Raw genomic sequence first — 19,405 nt, forward strand, 5'->3', positions numbered from 1 at the left:
AATCATTATTATTCCTCGAAAAAGCAAGCCAAAGTGAATATTGACTACTAAATCAATTCAACATTTTTAGCACAAAGTATGGTATTCGAAGTAGGAAATTTTATTTCCTGGGATTCTCTTTTAGAATTCCCTAAGGAAATTGTTATTGATGCCTATTTACAGGAATAAACATATGCAAAAATCCTTTCAATGCTGTTTTCTCCAATTAAAAATATTTGGGACTGTTTTATAAATAAATCTAACACCTAAAATCAGGGCATAAATGAAAAACATCTTTAAAAGGTTTTCTATTTTTATTTTTAATTTTTTTTGGTACTGGATATCAAACTCAGGACCTTTCTCTTGTGAGGCAGGTGGAGGCACCACTGAGCTAAATCCCTGGCCCAAGCCCTTTGAGTTTCACTAGCTTACCCGGAATTTAAAAAACCTTTGAAGGGCGGGGGATCTAGCTCTAGTGGTGCCTCAGCCCGCCTCCCAAGAGCAAGGTTTGGAGTCTGATCCCCAGTACCCCCCACCAAACCCTCAAAGGGCTTCAGTTCAGTGGAAAATTTATTTACGTGGAATACTCAATTCACTAATCCTGTAGCAGAATAAATGTACTATAAATATTCATAAATACCATGAACTGAATGTATACAGTGTGATAAATACTTCACATAAACCTAGATTAGTAACTGTTCACAGGTATTAACAATCATACTCTAGAGATAAAGAAAATGAGTTGTAGAGGAATTAACTTGTCGCTCAAGTTGGATGTGGTTGACCAGAATCCAGTGTGTCCATCAATCACCAAGACGAATTCCAAGAATACTAACATTTTTTTATATATGAATGTATTTACATTTATATGGTAGCAAGCATTTTTTAACCTTTTTTGTCTCTAAAAATAGTTTTTATAAAATGAGATTAATTTTTAAAAATGTAAAAATTCTTCTTTCTCTTAGAAATGCCCCAAAGGAACATTAAGAACAACAAAAAGCTTGATTTGTATTGTTATGTAAGGTAAGAATGATGTTATTTAGAGTTTTGGAATACAATCTCTCAACCCTAAATAAATCCAGATAATTTTTGAGCCTCTACTCCATCTAAGATCTGGCTCTAGATTGATGGTAATCGATGGCAATTGTAGGAGAAAACTAAGGTGAAGAAAATTACCTTTTCAGGCTGTGTGAAAAACTTCATCGGGAGGACGGGATCCTTAGGTGAATCTGCATTGCACAGAGCACTCTTGCTGTTTATGACACACAGCGCCACATCACATACCGTATACAGTTTCTAGAGAGGAAAAGGAGAAAGACTGTAAGCAAATTTCATGATTGCAAAATAGTCACAAGAACCAATTCTACCAAATGTATAAATTCAAAGAAGGCTATGTTATTTATCCTTAAACATTTTCTGTTTCTGTTCAGCATTGCTTCTGGGAAAAGGGGAAGAGAAAAACATCCCTATTTTAATTTAACATGAATGCCAAGTATGTACTAGAAATAACAAACAAATAAAAAGCATATCCATTTTCTATACTCCTATTAGAGTTCATAAGGCGATATACTTGTTGATTCTATTATTTTTTTTTTCATTTTTTTTGATGCTGGGGATCAAAACCAGGGCATGTTAGTAGGCAAGCACACTACCACTGCACTACATCCTCAGCCCAAATTTTACTATTCCTTATTCTCCTTCTCTGTAGAACTTATACTGCTTTTCTTAGAATATTAAACATCTCCAAAATGACAAAATTTAAGTCCGGCGTGGCAGCGCACACCTATAATCCCAGCACTTGAAAGGCTAAGGTAGGAGGATACATTCTCAGAAAAAAAAATTGTGATGAAATAAAAACTGTAACAAAAAAAGAAATTAATAAAAACTGTAAGTACAGTTTCATAGACATGCTGCAATTTAAATTACTGTGTAATGGCCAGGAAAAATAAACAAGTCAACATGTTTTTCTCTGACACCTCAACATCCCTTGGCTTGATACCCATCTTACTTCATTTGTCTTGGATTCATCTGGAGACTGGGCATCTCTGGTTAATTTAATGTTTTCTGCCATCTTCTTCATAAAGGCATGGCTATTGTTTTCATTCTTTGTCATTAAAACTTCAAGCATAAACCACAGGCACCTAAATGGTAGTATACATATTAAAGAGACGAAATGTATCTATGTTTGCTTAATGAAATAAATACCTGATCGGGAAGTTCTGTTGTCTAAATGCAACAAAAGTAAGATATAAAAAACTCACTAATAAAAAACAACAACAACAACAACAACAAAAACAAAAAAACTCACTAATTACTAACACTAATTATTGTCCTGTCAATAATATTTAGTTAGAAAGTTAAATCACAATATATTAAAAATGAAAACAACATGATTAGTTTTGACAGTTTCATAAGGCACATGAAGGCTTATATGGTACTATATAGATATTCAATAAACATGTATATGTTTTCAATCTGCTGTAGCACATAGCAATGCTCAGCAAACCAGCATCTGTGATAATTCTGGCATTTTGACTATGTGTAAGTTACATAGAAGGCTTATGACTGATATGTAATTTGCTGATATAAATCTAAATGGAATGTACTATACAGATAATATATATGGCAATCAATAATTCACCTGAACAGTTATATTTCAAACCATTTTTGCTGCTATCCACTTGTCAACATGTAGCCACTAATACAGTAAGTCCCCGACTTATGAACGAGCTCTGTTCCAGGAAAATACTAAGTCAGATTTGTTTGTATCTGATAAAGTGAGTTTTACACAGTACACCTGTGAAAGTCTGCAACTTGAATGTTCCCGAGTCAGGTACTTACTGTACATAAAATGCATAATTAGGACATTTGGATTTCTAAGTAAAAGTGAACCCCAAATCAAGCTAAACATTAGAATCACTTGGGGAACTTAAACTGATAAATCTTGATGTGGGGTTTGTTTTTAATGTTTATCAAGATGATTTACAAAAGGACTACTGCTTTATTAATACAGCAAAAATTATGTAATATTCCTTGTGGACTTCTTTGCCTACATATCATGTAAATATATATATTTTTTGTACCGGGGATTGAACTCCAGACCTTGCACTTGTGAAGCAGGCAGTGGCACCACTGAGCTAAATCCCCAGCCCTTATCATGGAAATATTTTAAGAAATTAGCAGAACAGTTTAAATAAAAGTGGGTAGTTTCTATAATACACTAGTTCAAGATAGCTACTGGAATGCTGAACAATCAAATAATGGAGAGCAGGAAAGATAAATAAAATAATTATTCAATATTCAATGAATACTTTTGTGCACTGGGCATTAAGCTAAGCATTTTGTCCTCATAACTATGAAGAGTATGGGGCTGGGGATTTAGCTCAGTGGTTCCGGCGCCTGCCTCGAAAGCACTGCCCTAAGAATATAATTATTGATCTTTTACCTATCCTTTCTAGTATGCAGGTTCCCATAATGTTGTGGATTCTCCGTACCTTATCACACAAAGCTAATTCTTCTCCTTCCCAAATCTTTTCACCAAGCTGTCTGGAATGCACTTTCCATAGAAAATATGTTTCAGTGAATGCTGACTGTCTTGTTCACTGTTTCGCCATAACTGAAACCAGACTTACTTCTTTATGACAAAAGTACTTAAACTAGGCATAGAAAAGAATTTCCTCAACATGGGAAAGGCCACATATGAACCAGGCATGGTGGCCCATGCCTGTAAGCCCAGCACTCAGGGAGTCTGACGCAGGTGGATTCTAAGTTTGAGTCCAGCTTGGGGGAACTTAGTGAGATGTATTAAAATAAAAAATAGGGCTGGGACTGTAGCTCAGTGCAAAGGCTCTGGCTGGTTCACTCTTTGTACTTAAAACACTGCTGAACCAAAAAATTTAAAAGATCTAAGTGAATGGAAAGACATCCTGTGTTAATGTGTTGGAAGATTTAAGATTTACAGTACTAATACTCAAAGCAAATTAAATGCTATTTCCATTAAAACTCAATTTTGGCAGAAATGAAAAACTGTAATCCTAAAAACTCATACAAAAGAAAACAATCTTGATACTTTCCAATTTTCAAAGATACTACAAAGCTATAATGTCAAACACTGTCATATGGTATATGGGTATATAAAGAGCATGAACAGAGCTGAGAATTGGGAAATAAATCTACACATGGCCAAAAAATTTGATGTATACGTAATTTTTTTTTGGTACTGGAGATCGAACTCAGGACCTTGCGCTTGCGAGGCAGGCGGCGGACCCACTAAGCTAAATCCCTGGCCCGATGTATATATAATTATTTTGTTGATACTAAGGATCAAACTCATGGCCTTCTCACTGAAGTACATCCCCAGCCCATTTCATTTTTTATTTTGAGACATCATCTCGCTAAATTGCCCAGGAATTTGTGATCCTCCTGCTTTAGCCTCCCAAACCACTGGGAATACAGGCTTATCCTACACACTGGGGACTTGGACAACTAATTTTTGACAGACAAAGGTACCAAGACCAATGTTTGGGGAATAGAACATCTCTTCAACAAACAGTGTTGGAAAAACTAGATATTCACGTGAAAAGAAGTCTGAACCTTTATGATATACTATTTGTTTGTTTTTTTGGTACCAGGGATCGAACTCGGGTCCTTGTGCTTGTGCAGCAGGCAGCCAAAACCACTGAGCTAAATCCCCAGCCCTATGATATACTATTAAAAAAATCAACAAAGAAAAATTTTAACTCAAAATCTATCTTTCTTTTTTCTGGTATTACTGGGAACTGAATCCATGGTTTTCTTACTAACTTACATCCCAAGGTCCTTTTGATTTTTAAAAAAATTCTTATATAGGGTCTAAGTTGTATAATTCTAGCTCTCCAGAAGGCTGAGACAGGAGGATCAAAAGCATAAGCCCAGCCTGTGCAATTTAGTGACTTAAATTAAAAATGGGTTATAGATATAGCTCAGTGAGAAGGCCCTGGGTTCAATCCCTGGTACTAGAAAGAAAAAGGAAAAACCAAGTGAAATAATATGCCTGATAAGGAATTAATATCCAATATATAAAGAATTCCTACAAACTGTGCTCACTGGTGCACACCTGTAATCCTAGCACCAAGGGAGGCTGAGGTGGGATTGCAAGGAGGAATCTCACTTGCTAGAGACACCGTCTCAAAATAAAAAAGGGCTTGTGCCAGGGATGTAGCTAGCTCAGTGGCACAGCACCTGCCTAGGAAACGCGAGTCCCTGAGTTTGAGTCCCAGTACAAAAAAAACAAAAAAAAAAGGCTGGAGATGTGGCTCAGTGGTAGAATGCTTGCTTTGATCCCTGTACTCCCCTGACTTATCTTTCAATTAAAAAAAAAAAATTCTTATTTTTTTGTGGTACTGAGAATTGAACCCAAGACCTTACACATGCTAGGCCAAGTGCTCTACCACTGAGCTACATCTTCATCTTGCCTACCAATCTACATACAGCTAAAAGGCTGTCAAACGTAAGAGTCGTATTCTAGGCAAATACATACCACTTTTTCATGTTATAAAATTTTTTTCTGGAATAATCCTAAATAAAAAAAAAATTTTTTTTTTTTTGGTACCGGGGATTGAACTCTGGACCTTATACTTGCAAGGCAGGCGGCGGAACCACTGAGCTAAATCCCTGACCCCTATAAAAATTGTTTTATAAGCAAGGAACAGAATTTTCAAATAAGCACAAATCTAAAAATTTATGAAATAAAATTTAGGAATTATTTCAAATTATACATTTTATAAAACAGTCAAATGAAGGTCAATAAACCTTGGTCTTTGGAGGAAGGTGTAGGGAACGGTTCTAGGGTTTGAACCCAGGGCCTTGAGCATATAGGCAAACAATCTAACACTGAGCTATATCCCCAGCTTCTTTTCAATTTTAAGACAGAGGCCCAGGTAATCCAATTTCCGGGTCCCCTCCTTCCTCTCAGGACCTGCCCTCCTCAATAAATTTCCTACTCTTAAAAAAAAACATAGCCAGGCATAGTGGCACATGCCTGTAATCCCAGCACTCAGGAGGCTGAGGTAGGAGGATTGCCGTGTGTTTGAGGCCAACCTGGGCTACACAGTGAGTTGAGGGCCAGCCTGAACTACAAAGTGAGTCTCTGTCTCAAAAAAAGACACAGACCCACTATGTTGTCCAGTTTGGCCCTGAACTTTCAATCCTGTACCTCAGCCTCCTAAGTACAGTAGCTGAGATAACAGGTTTGTGCCTTTGTACATGGCCCAAGAAAATTTTGAATAAAATGCTGGGAGTAAAACTTAAGTCTGCTAAAACCTAAGTATACAGCTTTAAAAAAATATATACAACTTAATAAAATTTCTAATACATTTTTCAAAACTGTACACTTATTGTGAAAGTATATGAGCTATAACTGTTTAGGAATAAGACTTATGTCCTGTACAGAAAATTGTAATGAAATACAAGCTGAAGTGGTAATGTAGGGGTTGGTAAGGGAAAAAACAGCAATGAGGATGGAATGTAAGTATTACCTTCAGGTTTCTTAGAGGTCATTTGTAGACAATCCTCAGCCTTCTTTTACTCTTATATGCTGCACCATATGCCAACTTTCACTTTGCACTGTGTTTTGTCTTGGCACAGAGTATTTCACGTGTGGGTATGTTTTTAAGGTATTATCTTTTTTTGGGGGGCAATATTGACTGGGGATTGAACCAAGAACTTTCATCTGAGCTACATCCTGAGCCCTTTTAATTTTGCAAAAAGGCCTCACTACGTTGCCTTGCCAGGACTTGAACTCCCAATCCTCTGGCCTCAGAGGCCCAAGTGAGATGCAAGCATGCGCCATCATGCTGTGGCAGTATCTCTAAGATGGATGTAAAGGTGAGAATTATGCCATGCACATGCTAGGCAAATGCCTACCCCTGAGCTTTACCAATAGAACAAGAGGCACACTTATATTTTGTGAGTTTCTAAATTTCCTAATTGATTCTCAGCTTAACATAACAGTAAAAAAAATCACAATATACAAAAATTAAAATAAAAAAATTAAAATAACCCAATTAACCAATGCAAACACTTAAGACAGCTAAGTACTACACATAAAAAAGAAACTGAACAACCAAAAAGGGCTAGTTAGATGGGAATAATTTTGAAAGATGACACAATTTTACAATGAATGAACAAAAACATAAAAATAATAATAGGAAACACAACATGAAAAATTTAGGATTTTTTGAAAAGTAAAAACAATGTGTGGAAATCTTGGAAAACCATTAAGACTTACTCTTTGATATCACGAAGCTGATCAACATCTTGTGATCTTGTAAAATCTGGATCATGGGCTAACAGATGAATCATGTATGGAACTACATATTCAGGCAACAGCGATAACAATTTCTCTATAGTGAAAATATCATCATTAACAACAATATAATGGCATTTATTATTTTATAAGACAGGGTCTCACTATGTAGCCCAGGATAGCCTTGAATTCACAGCAATTCTCCTGCCTCAGTTTCCTGAGTGCTGCGATTACAGGCATGTACCACCATGCCTGGCTTTATAACAGCTTTTTTTTGGTACCGGGGAACGAACTCAGGGCCTTGCGCTTGTGAGGCAGGCGTGGAACCACTGAGCTAAATTCCCGGCCCTATAACAGCTTTTATAAATCCCTTCCTAGGTTTGAGTTCTAACAACTTCAGTTTCCATTTTTTTTCAATTATTTATAAATTAGAGAAAACATAATATCTAGATGATACTACTAAAATACTTTTATGTCAATTTTGAAAGATACTGAAGCTTAAAGAGATTTGAAAGATTATAAAGGTAAAAACTGTACTCTGCCATCTGAGCAATGTGTTCAATTCAAACTATACTGCTAATTATATAAGAGAAATGCAATTACCCAAAAACTTTGTTACATAAATTAATGGGACTCAAAATTCAGCATGCTGGCTCTTAAACTGAGTGTACCTACAACAACATTCTATAAAACTCCCAGTTTTATCTTAAAATACAATAGAAATATATGACCTTCCCTCACAAACTGTTTCATTGACAAGGTAAACATGGGCATTTGGGAATTGTCAGCTACTTACCAGTAGCCATAGGGTTCTGCTTAATGTACTCCCTTCTTATACTGATGTTTTTTAATAAACACTGCCGTGCATGTGCTCTTCTCTCTTTCACAGGATCTTTGGCACACAAAGCAAAGATCGCCATATACTCCAACGGGAGCAGTAGCTTCACAAGTGCCTTATGCAGCTTTTGAGCAAATATCTGCCTTACTTGGTAACACTCATCCTACACCAGCACAAGAAGAAAAATACTTAAAATTGGCAAATATTTCAAGTTTTAAGTATTTTAAATGTCTTATTTTAAAAATAATAATTATATTGGAGAAATAAATAATTTAATATTTGGGAGATATTGAAATAGGTAATAGCAATCTCTTTAGTGCACATTAAGTAGATCTGAATACATAGAAAAATAAATGGATTTAACTTTGAAGACAAGTATTTCACAAAATACTTACATTAATAACTAATGCACAGAGTTGAAATTGTTCTGGAGTAATAATTTCATGGTAACAAGGTTCCTGAGCAAGCTTCATTATGGCACTACCAGCAGCTAATCGCAAGCGAGACATATCAGATTTACTATAAACAAACAAAAAAGAAATAAACATTTCCTATAACCATTATAACATATAACAATGCTTTGATCCTTTTATTGGGGGGAGGGGTTTAGCTGGGAATTAAACTCAGGGAGTGCTAAGCTACATACCCAGCCTTGAGACAGAGACTCAATAACTTGCCTAGGTTGGCCTCACACTTGTCACCCTCCTGCTTCAGCCTACTAAGCAGTTAGGATTACAGAAGTGGACTATCATGCCTGGTTTCCTGATCTCTCTTTTGACTATAAGATTCCTTGGGTATAATTCATGGAATTTCTTTTTTCTTTTTTTTGGTACCGGGTATCGAACTCGGGTCCTTGCACTTGCGCAGCAGGTGGTGAAACCACTGAGCTAAATCCCCGGCCTCACTGGGTGTAACTGATGCTTAAAACAGCATAATGTGGAGATATGAGTGTGGTTTTTTTTTTTTTTTTTTTTGGGTACTGGGGATCAAACTCAGGACCCTGAGCTTGAGAGGCAGGCAGCAGAACCACTGAGCTAAATCCCAGGCCCAGAGAATGTTAGTTTTTTGAGTTCACAAACTTAACAGGGAAAACTATTCAAATCATTCTTTCTGACAAATTTATCGGCCATCATTTCTAATTATGCTGGGCTGACTTCCGTCCATGGAATGGAGTTTCCAAAGGGCACCTAAGAGGCCTTGGCACACCCACCCTCACCACCTGAACTTATCTGACCTAAAAATGGTAAAATGTGACAATGAATGAGGCAAAGGATAGTTTTCCTACTTCAAGTTCTATGTGGAACATAGCATGGCTTTGTATTTTGAAGACTTTAGGAGATGAGGAAGAACCACTGGGATTTTTGCTTAGTACACAAAAGGAGAAAACAAAGTACTGTGAGATAATTGGATTACAGTGAACACTGACAATAATGATGGACACTCGGGGTGGGGGATGCAGCTCAGCAGTGCCATGCCTGCCTGGCAAAGCAAGGTCCTGAGCTCCATCACTGGTACTGGAAAAAAAATCATAACGAGGGACTCTCAAATGGTTTCTGCAGCAGATGAATGATGAAAGAAAACAAGTGCAATTATGTTGAGTGCCTACTCTGTGCCAACAGTATGTGAAGGTTACAGGCTTTCTCTCATTTAATTCTCTTACGGAGGAGGAAACTGACGTTTAAAAAACTAAGTGTTTTACAGAAGTTTACCCAGCCTGGATATAGTTATATGAATTTTTACAGTTCAAGCTGATGACATATGTATAACACTGAATTAAGATCTAATGACCCATATTTGTATTCCATAGGTAAAAATTTCCCATTTTTTTGTGATAATGTTGGAAAGAATGTTTGCATATTTTCATAATTCTTTTATTATTCCACAAGTAGAAAAATGAGCTAAAAATAAGAACATTTAAAAATGACAAAAAATTTTTTTTGCAGTGATGAGGGGAGCGAACCTAATGCATTATGTACACTAGGCCAGAGCTCCATCAATGAGCTACACCCTCCAGCTCTTTTTATTTTTTCTTTTTGTGTTATTTATTTTTTTTGGTACCAGGGATCAAACTCAGGTCCTTGTACTTGTGGGGCAGGTGGCAGAACCACTGAGCTCAATCCCCAGCTGTCTTTTTATTTTTTCTACTTTGAGATATACTTGCTAAATTGCCAGGGCTGGCTTCAAATTTACAATCTCCTGCGCTAGTCTCCAAAGTAGGTGTGATTATAGGTGTGAATCACTCTGCCCATGCAGACGAGTATATTTTGCATTCAGAATAACGATGGAACCCCTTTTCCTAATTCCATTGAGCAAAAACAGATTAAAAAAATGCCCCCTTCCCATTTGATAAGGCAAGAGGTATTAGTAATAGTAATGTTAAACATTTCTCAGGGGTGGGAAGTAGCTCAGTTGGTGAGTGCTTGCCTGGTAAGCAAGAGGCCCTACACAGTAACCCTAACCCTAACCCTAAGTTAAACATGTTGAGCACAGCTGAGGCAGGAAAACTGAAAGTTTCAGCCCAGTTTGAGCAATCTAGGAAAAGCCTACCTTAAAAAAAAAAAAAAAGGGCTGGGGATTTAGCTCAGTGGCACCGAGCCGGCCTTGCAAGTGCAAGGTCCTGAGTTCAATCCCCGTTACAAAAAGAAAAAAGCCTGAGGATATAGCTCAGTAGGGAAGGCCTTGGGTTCAACCCCAGTACCACAAAAACAAATAAAAACCAAAACAAAAAACCCATTATTGGCCGGGCATGGGGGAGGCTGAGAAAGGAGGATTTCCATGAGTTCAAGGCTAGCCTGGGCTACATAGTGAGTTCAAGGCCACCCTGAACTATACAGCAAGACCCTGTCTCAAAAAACCAAAAAGAAAATTTTTTTTCCTATACAAATAACACAACCGTGTGTGGTATCTAATAGTGCTGAATAAATAATGAATGCATAAATGAATGATTAAATCTCTGTCCTCTAACAAATAATTTAAAGTAGGAATGCATCACAAGTACAAATCTTGATTTTTTTTTTTTTGGTACCGGGGATCAAACTCGGCTCCTTGCACTTGCGTAGCAGGCAGCAAAACCACTGAGCTAAATCCCTGGCCCAACAAGTACAAATCTTTAGGTATCTCTCCTGGTATGTTTGCTGCTTAGTAAATCAGGAATTTGAAACAAGGAACTTGAAAAATTTAGACTTGTTTTGTTTTCTGAGATAGATTCTTGCTATGTAGTTCAAACTGGGCTTGAACTCACTATGTAGCCCAGGCTGGCCTCCAACTTGTGGCAATCCTCTTGCCTCAGCCTCCCAGTGCTAGGATTACAGGCATGTGCCACCATGCCCGGCTGGGGTTTGCTTCTATTTTAAAAGAAACATAAACGAGACTGTAGTTTCACAGATTTGAAGACTGAAAACTTGTAGAAATAGAAAAGAATTTATTATTTTTTGCATATGTAGAACCGTATATTGTCCTTTATGCAACCCAGCAGGAGGTTTCAACTCTCCATTCTTTGAAGCAGCACTAAAAATTTTATTACTTTCATGGTACTTAAGTCTCTCAACTTGTTCTATCACTTTAATACAGGGTAAGTTCCATGAAGGTTGTGACTGATCACAGTGTTTTGCAGAGTAGAAATCCCACAAATTTTTATGAAATTGGTATAGATGTTGATGTTAACTGTAATATTACACTACAGTCATTATGACTAGAAATTTACCAGTAAAAGTTCAGAGTCTTTAGAAGCAAAGGAAAACTTTTTAAAATAAAAGTGCTCTAAGGGACATAAACCCCAAGTAAGCATGTAAGATTTGATCTCAAATCATGAAGTGCAATTATAACATTAGGTAAATAAATCCCATGTAAACCCTTACCAAAATTTCTGAGCTAAGGAAATTGGGAAGGCAGAAAAATCTCACCTGATCCTCTTTTGCTCTGTCAGGTCACCCTCACTAACCAACATGGCCGATAATAAGCGAAGAGTTGAATTGGCAGATTTAGACTGGTTGTTTTTCATACCCAACAGCCACCTTACCAGAAGTTTAATTGCCTGTACCTATAAAATATTAACATGCTAAAAAAAGAAAGCAACTTAAAATTCCAAGGGGAAGATTAATTTATATGAACGAAATTAATGAGCTTTACTTATCCTCATCAGACTTCATTATAAAAGCTTACTGGATAATAATAACAACAATAATATGTATTCTATATTTAATCTGTACCAGGCATTTTCCCCAGAGATGTACATGTATTCAATTATACAATCTCCAAAACAGCTCCTTGAGAGTGGTATTCTTAATGCCAACAGATAAGTAAACTGAGATACATGACTTGAGATCTGGCTCCAGAACTCAGGCTTTTTTTGTTGTGGGTTGTTGTTTGATCTTTGAGACAGCCTCTTCCTATGTAGTTCAGGCTGGCCTTGAACTTACTATGTAGCCCAGGCTGGCCCTGAATTTGGGGTGATCCTCCCACCTCAGCCACTGGAGTGCTAGGATTACAGGTGTTGTGCCACCATTCATGGCCAGAATTCAGGCTTTTAATACTGAAACACATGTCTGATTTTTACATTTTATTAAAATAATAGTTTAAAAATAACCATGTAGAAGAATGACTACTAGAGCCTGGGGACTATGAAGAGGGAAGAATGGAGGATATTTAACAGAACATGAATGCCGTTGGATTGGAAGAATAACTTCTAATGTCTTTTTTTTGTTTTTTGTTCTTGGAACTGGGGATCGAACTCGGGTCCTTCCGCTTGTGAGGCAGGTAGTGGAACCACTGAGCTAAATCCTCGGCCCAACTTCTAATGTCCTATACACAGTAGGGTAACTATGGTTGACCATACCTAAATGAACATTTCAAAATACCCAGTAGAGAGGACTTTAAATATTCCCAAGACAAGGAAATAATGTTTGTTTGGATCTGCTAATTACTCTGACCTAGTTATTACACATTATATGCACATACTGAAATATTACACTATACCCTGTAAAAATGTACACTTACTATGTGTCAATTCAAGATGTACTGAACAACTATTTAGGTAAACTTTCATATTTTTTGTAGTACTGAAAAACTGAAGAAACTATGAAGTCTGGTTCTATCTCATTTAACATTCTGACCAAAAAAATTGGATTTTCTATCATTATTTGTGGGCATAACTATTTGAAGATATCTACTCAAAAGACTGTTAACAATATACTATGTGAAAGAGCCAAAAGATCTAGATGCTATTTACTCTACTTACTGAAAACCTGGAAAAAAAGAAATTGATAAAACACATGACTATGAACTGAAATAGATTATCAAAGGTGATATAATCTCTCATTTTAAATTTCAAGCTCACCACTTCAAAGAATTAGCTCTATTGAAGCTTAATTTACACCTACCAAAAGTCACAGTTTGGTGACAACTACCTTGCTCTGCCAAGGGAGTAACCATCTGTTTGTAGATTCTGGTGGTGAGGCTACAGGTTAAGAGGCCTCCAAGCACCAGCACTGCATAATCTCCATGTCCACAAGTCACACCGAGATTGTTTCCGCAGGCTGAAGACTGATGGATGATTGGGAGCAATGACAAGTACAATTTCTTTGAGAAACAACACCTATTTACTATGGATTTTAAAATTAAATCACCTCATTGGAAAAAAGTTATTATTTTTTGTGGTACAGGGGGCTGACCCCAGTACCTTGCACATGCTAGGCAAGTACTCTAGTCCTGAATTACATCTCTAGTCCTCTTTTAAAATTTTATCTTGAGGTAGGGCCTAAGTTGCTCAGGCTGGCCCCGAACTTATGATCCTCCAGCCTCAGCTTCCCAAATAGCTGGGATTGCAGGTGTAACTCATCATGCCTGGCTTGCTCCTTAACTACTAAAACAGAAGGAGGAGGATGGGGGAGCGGGGAGGGGAGGGCGGAGGAGAAGAACATGATACTTATAAACCTTTTTTTGAAACATAAAGCTTATCAAGACCCACATAAATTTACCTTTGCTAGTACTTCAGGAGAAACTTCTTCATCTGGAGACCACAATTTTCCATTCTTTTCACCTGTTGACTATAGACAATTGGACAAATTTAGCTTTTAGAAAGAAAAGTTTTAGTTTTATTCATGAAGGTTTTTATGCTGGGCAATCCAAGTTCTGGCAAACCTATAGGAAAGTCACTCTGCAGAGTTTGACAAAGAAACTGTAAAAGCCATACTCTCTAGTTTCAGAAGTTATTATAAACCTATATAAAGAAAACAGTGTAAATGGTCCTACAAGAAGGAAGAGAGAATTCAGGAAACTTTGCATAAAACATTTTTGAAAAAAGCACGATGATTCTGTGGTGAAAAGATTAGTCTCTTCAATAAATGGTGCCAAAAAAGTTTATATCCAAAAACCAAAGAATGACTCTGGGCTGTTACACCACATACAAAAATTAAGTCAAATTTGATCAAAGATCTTAATTTTTTTTTTGGGGGGGTACCAGAAATCTAATTCAGGGCCTCACGCTTACCAGGCAGGTGCTGTGCTGCTGAGCTACATCCTGGGCCCTCAAAGATCTTAATTTAAAAGCTAATGCTATATAATTAAAACTAAAAAGGTAACAGATAAATCTCACGATCACAGATTTGACAAATATTTGACAAAGTTTAATATCAAGAATATATATCAACAACAACAGAGAAAATCCAATGGAGAGTGGTAAAGGATTTGAATAGATAACTCTCCAAAAAAGATACAAAGAAAGTAAAAAAGCACACGAGAAAGATCTTCAACATCAATTTTATCAGAAACATAATGAGATACACCCCTAGTATTATTATTTTTTCTAAGTGTTGGCGAAGATGTAGAGAACCCTGAACCCTTATGTGTTGCTAGTGAGAATATAAAATGGAAAAAGAAGAGAATATAAAATGGTATGGTTCCATACCAATGCCCCTGTGATAAATGTATTTACTGTCATGGTAATAATATACTAATAAAACATGGAGAAAAAAACTGGTACGAGCACTTTGGTAAACAGTCTGGTGGGTCCTCAAAAAGTTCAACACAGAATGGCCATATCATCCAGGAATTTTACTCTTAGATACATACCCAAAAGACCAGAAGATAGGTACTCAAATGTTCAGTATCAGTGTTAGTCCCAATAGCTAAGAATAGGTGGAAACAATGCACATGTCCAACAAACAAAATGTTGGATAGACATACAAAGGAGTATTATTCAGCCATAAAAAGAATGAATTCTGGGATGCCGAGTGGCCGCTTCCTGATCTAAGAAAAGATGTGGAGTGGACTGCTGCCTCCTGGCCTAAATGAAAGTGATATTGAGTCGAATTCTGAAGATGAGGCCACACCACAGAACTGTGATCATAACTTACAGGAAGATAAAGAGGCTGGGACCATTAAAGACACAGAAATCTCAGATTTGCCAGCAGATGGACCAAAAATCAAAACAGAGGCTAAGGCAAATGCATATGAAGAGTGCCCTTCTGGAATTCCCTTAAATATGTGGAACAAATTTCAAGAATTGCATAAGAAACATTCTGAACTGAAAACTTCGGCCTCAAGATTCAAAGTGAGAAAGAGAAAACGCTCCAGAAAAGGTAAATTGAAGAATGAAAAAGAATCTCATAGTGAGCAGTCCTTAAATGAAACCCAGTGGAAGGAGCTTACTCAGTATTTCGGAGCCAATGATAGATTTGAACCCCCTGTTAAAAAGAAAAAGGTTGAAAAGTCTGGCCTTGAAAAGAGGATAGACCAGGCTGTGGAGGAGTGGGATGTTGAGAAGGCTGAGGAACTCAGCAACCAGCTAGCTACTCGAGAGCTTGGTGTAAAAATTGCCAAAGGAATTGCCTGTCACAAGTTTGTAAAAGTCAAAAAGGAGGCTGAAAACTCACAGGCTGCTTGAAAAAAGAAGAAACTCGCATGGGGGTTTGAAGCAAAGAAGAGATGGGAAACCAAAAGCAACATGGGATATATGTAACTGGGGAGAATTCTTCAAGACACATGTAGACTTGTATGCTTAATTTACAGACAATATTTTTCTGCTTAGGTTAAATATGTCAGGAAGTTGATAAAAGTAGGAAAAAGTAAGCATAAATCTTGGGAGTTGATTATCTGCTCTTTTAAGTTTTTTTCCATGGAGTTCATTCTGTTGAAGTGATGGAATGTACTTTGTTATTTATGTAAGAAATCTAAGCATACATACAGGAAAAGAAGATAGGATTTTATTTATCTGTATAGACTTACAGTATAAAATCAATTTTACTTTTTATCTGTTTGGTATAGCATAGCCTGTGAGATCTGTGTACTTTCTTATCTGTTCTTGGCATAACTGCACTTTTTCTGGAATTACGTTTTTAAGATTGGCTTTTGTTTAAAATGGATTAGTTGTAAGTGCAAAAAAGTCTCAGTTGATGCTATCTTTCCAAATGACTGTAATTACCTTAATGCTATAAAAACAATTATTGATTCTTTATTGGAAGCAATGGCATTGTTATTTCATAGTCTCATATAAAAGCAGTTGATTAATTTTTGTGTACCTTCAGATGAAATGATTACAATAAAAAAGGGACAAAATACTGTAAAAAAAAAAAATGAATTGATATACACAACATGAATAACCCTGAAAATACAGTAAATAAGACAGACACATAAGGACAAATATTGTATGAAAAGAGATACCCAGAATAGGCAAACCCATAGAGCTAACAAGTCAGCTAACAAGAGAGGTTCTGAAGGATCAGGGGAACTGTTGTTGAACGGATATAGAGTTTCCACTTGGGATGACAAAATAGATCTGGAAATGGATAGTGGTGGTGATTAGCTAACCATGAGGATTTCAGGAACTGTACACTTAAAATGGCCTTGCCACCACTCCCAGCTCTATTTCTAATGTTCTATAGCAAAGTGGGATAACTATGCTTAACAACAATTAAGTTAAATATTTCTTTTTGATTTTTGAGACAGGGTCTCACTATGTGACACTAGCTAGCCTCAAACTCATGATCCTTCTGCCTCAGTTTCCTGAATGCTGAGATTGTGCTCATGTGACACCTTGCTCAAATAAATGAATATATCAAAATACGGTACAGAGGATTTTTGAATATTCCCAACACAAAGAAATGGTATGAGTATTAGGTCACAGATTTGCCAATTACCATGATCTGATCATTATACATTGTATACATGCAATGAAATGTTACACTGTGACATTAATAAATACAATAACTTTGTGAATACAAGATCATCAACAAAAAAATCACCATCTAAAACGTGTCTAATCTCTAGTTTGAAAAAACTGAAGTATCTTAAATTTCACATTTGTTACTAGCCACATCTATCAAGAGTGCAAACACGTGGATGTACAGAGTGGGAAATGAAACAGGGCATCCTCTTACCTCCTTCTACTATAATCCAAAGGGAGAAGGCTACAGGTGCAGAAGATACATTAACAGGTGCCTTTCTTTTTAAAGTTCCTAATATTGAGGACTCAAGACTACTGGACCACATGGGAAGAGTGTTAGGGAAGTTTCGGATAACTTAGATTTATGGGAAGTTTACAAAGAACTGAACGTCATCCATACTGACAGATCACATAAGAATGGTTTGTGTCTTTATTCAATAACTCTTAATTTAGAAACATTTGGGCAAGTAGTGATTCTTAATCAAAGTATGTTTCTGAATCATTTGGAGAGCAATTTTCAATCTACATATTTCTGAGTTCTAACTCAGAGATGATGAATTACAACAACCCATACTCACATACACTTCAATGTCTGAAACAGAGTACATAAATCTAGTGCCAGATGTATAATGGAATATTTCTACAAGTTAGTTAAATTCAAGTTCACTTGAATGAAAACAGCAGGGCAAGGGATACAGCTTAGTGGTCAAATTTGTGCTTTAGTGTATGTGAACCTTTGGGTTTAATCTCCAGCACAAAAGAGAAAAAACTAAACAAACAAAAAAAACCAAAGCAGGAAAAGAGAATTATATCCAGGCAGAGAAAAATAATCCTGTTTCTGTGATAAGAATGTAAATAATCTTAATCTTAAGATTCTGAATTTAATTAAGTGAGAAACTTACCCTGTCATTCATTAGTAGATCTTTCACAATAAAATTTGCTACTACGGATTTCATTGGGGAAGCAAACTGATCTGGTGCTAACATAGAAATGTGGCCCAATGAAACTAACGGAGTTATAAGTTGTTCTGGTACATCAGCATTCAGACTCCTACTGAGTGGCTATAAAAATAAAATAGAAAACATTACTAGTTTCTTTTACATTCCATGGTAACAGATTTTCCTGAACCCTCCCAAATTTAGCTTGCCCAAACATCTCTTTTAATGATATGATCACAATTAACTTCAACCACATTAGATATTTATTTGGTTCTTAGTTGGCCTATTGGAATTTAGCAAGACTGAAAAAATGTAGAAGATAAACCAACAGATATTAAACTCAAGTAGAAAGTAGAAAACAAGAATATTTCTGCTTCAACAATCTGCATTATTTTCAACACCCCTAAATTAGGTTTGCTATGCTGGCGAATTTCTTACCCTGTGGGGACATTTTTAAATGACCTAGAATCATACAAAATAAGAGGTTCACAGTGTTCTGTTCTTATTACCTCCAATTTATGCTAACAGGAATATATTTCTGGTAGCAAAATCAGGCTAAGAAGCATTTATAAAGAAAGAGAAACCAGATTAATTTTCAGGTAGGGTTGTTAGGTACTTAACCAGGGTGTTTCAAAGTCATCTCTAAACACTCAGTGAGGATAAATGGACAACTGAGCTAACGGGTGAAATGTTCTCACACACAAAATATTTTTCAATATTAAATTTTAGAACATGTAACTGGAACTAACAGCTGAATAGATAGTGCTGATTAAAACAGAATCCCTGCTCTGAAGGGCAGACTACATATAGTCAACAACAAATACAGCTTTCATCTTTATAAAATCACAGTTGAAGAACTGAAGATCGACATAAACATATCCTATTGTATATACCTCAAAAATCTGTGCAAGCTGGACTTCTTTATTGGTGAATATGGCATGTATACAGTGCACGGCCTGTTTCGCTTGGTGTGGAGTACCCCTCTTTGCCTTTTGATGTAAAATGGGAATTAAGGTCCTGCAAAAAATAATATCAGTTTTTTTTCTTTTGTTTTTTTTTTAAGCTCATAAACCCACAAATCTTTTGGTTGTCTCTCACTTTCCCTATTTGGATGTAAAGCTGGTAGAGAAGTCTCTCCTAAAAATTATCTGATTTACTGAAAGATTTAAATCTCCCTCACTGTTTCCAAGTAAAAAGAAATACAA

The 19,405-nt window shown here is 36.4% G+C and overlaps 1 protein-coding gene and 1 pseudogene across 3 annotated transcripts in view; one reads left to right on the forward strand and one right to left on the reverse strand.

Moving 5' to 3' along the window:
• The window catches only part of Pds5a (PDS5 cohesin associated factor A), a 137,125-nt gene that overhangs the window by 24,013 nt on the left and 93,707 nt on the right, over positions 1–19,405 (reverse strand). For all 3 annotated transcript variants that reach the window (XM_087187836.1, XM_087187838.1, XM_087187837.1), the window contains exons 20-28: positions 19,094–19,217; positions 18,165–18,323; positions 14,078–14,146; positions 12,005–12,141; positions 8,498–8,621; positions 8,061–8,265; positions 7,247–7,361; positions 1,988–2,120; positions 1,156–1,275 (exon numbers count right to left, since the gene is read on the reverse strand). In XM_087187836.1, the coding sequence (XP_087043962.1) occupies positions 1,156–1,275; positions 1,988–2,120; positions 7,247–7,361; positions 8,061–8,265; positions 8,498–8,621; positions 12,005–12,141; positions 14,078–14,146; positions 18,165–18,323; positions 19,094–19,217 (1,186 nt within the window). The remainder of the gene's footprint in view (positions 1–1,155; positions 1,276–1,987; positions 2,121–7,246; positions 7,362–8,060; positions 8,266–8,497; positions 8,622–12,004; positions 12,142–14,077; positions 14,147–18,164; positions 18,324–19,093; positions 19,218–19,405) is intronic.
• Positions 15,343–16,220, forward strand: LOC101706485 (protein FAM204A pseudogene; annotated as a pseudogene).

Source organism: Heterocephalus glaber, unplaced genomic scaffold, assembly GCF_053883595.1.
Source record: "Heterocephalus glaber isolate CG9 unplaced genomic scaffold, H.glaber_assembly_v1.0 deba00001509, whole genome shotgun sequence".
Classification (NCBI taxonomy): domain Eukaryota; kingdom Metazoa; phylum Chordata; class Mammalia; order Rodentia; family Bathyergidae; genus Heterocephalus; species Heterocephalus glaber.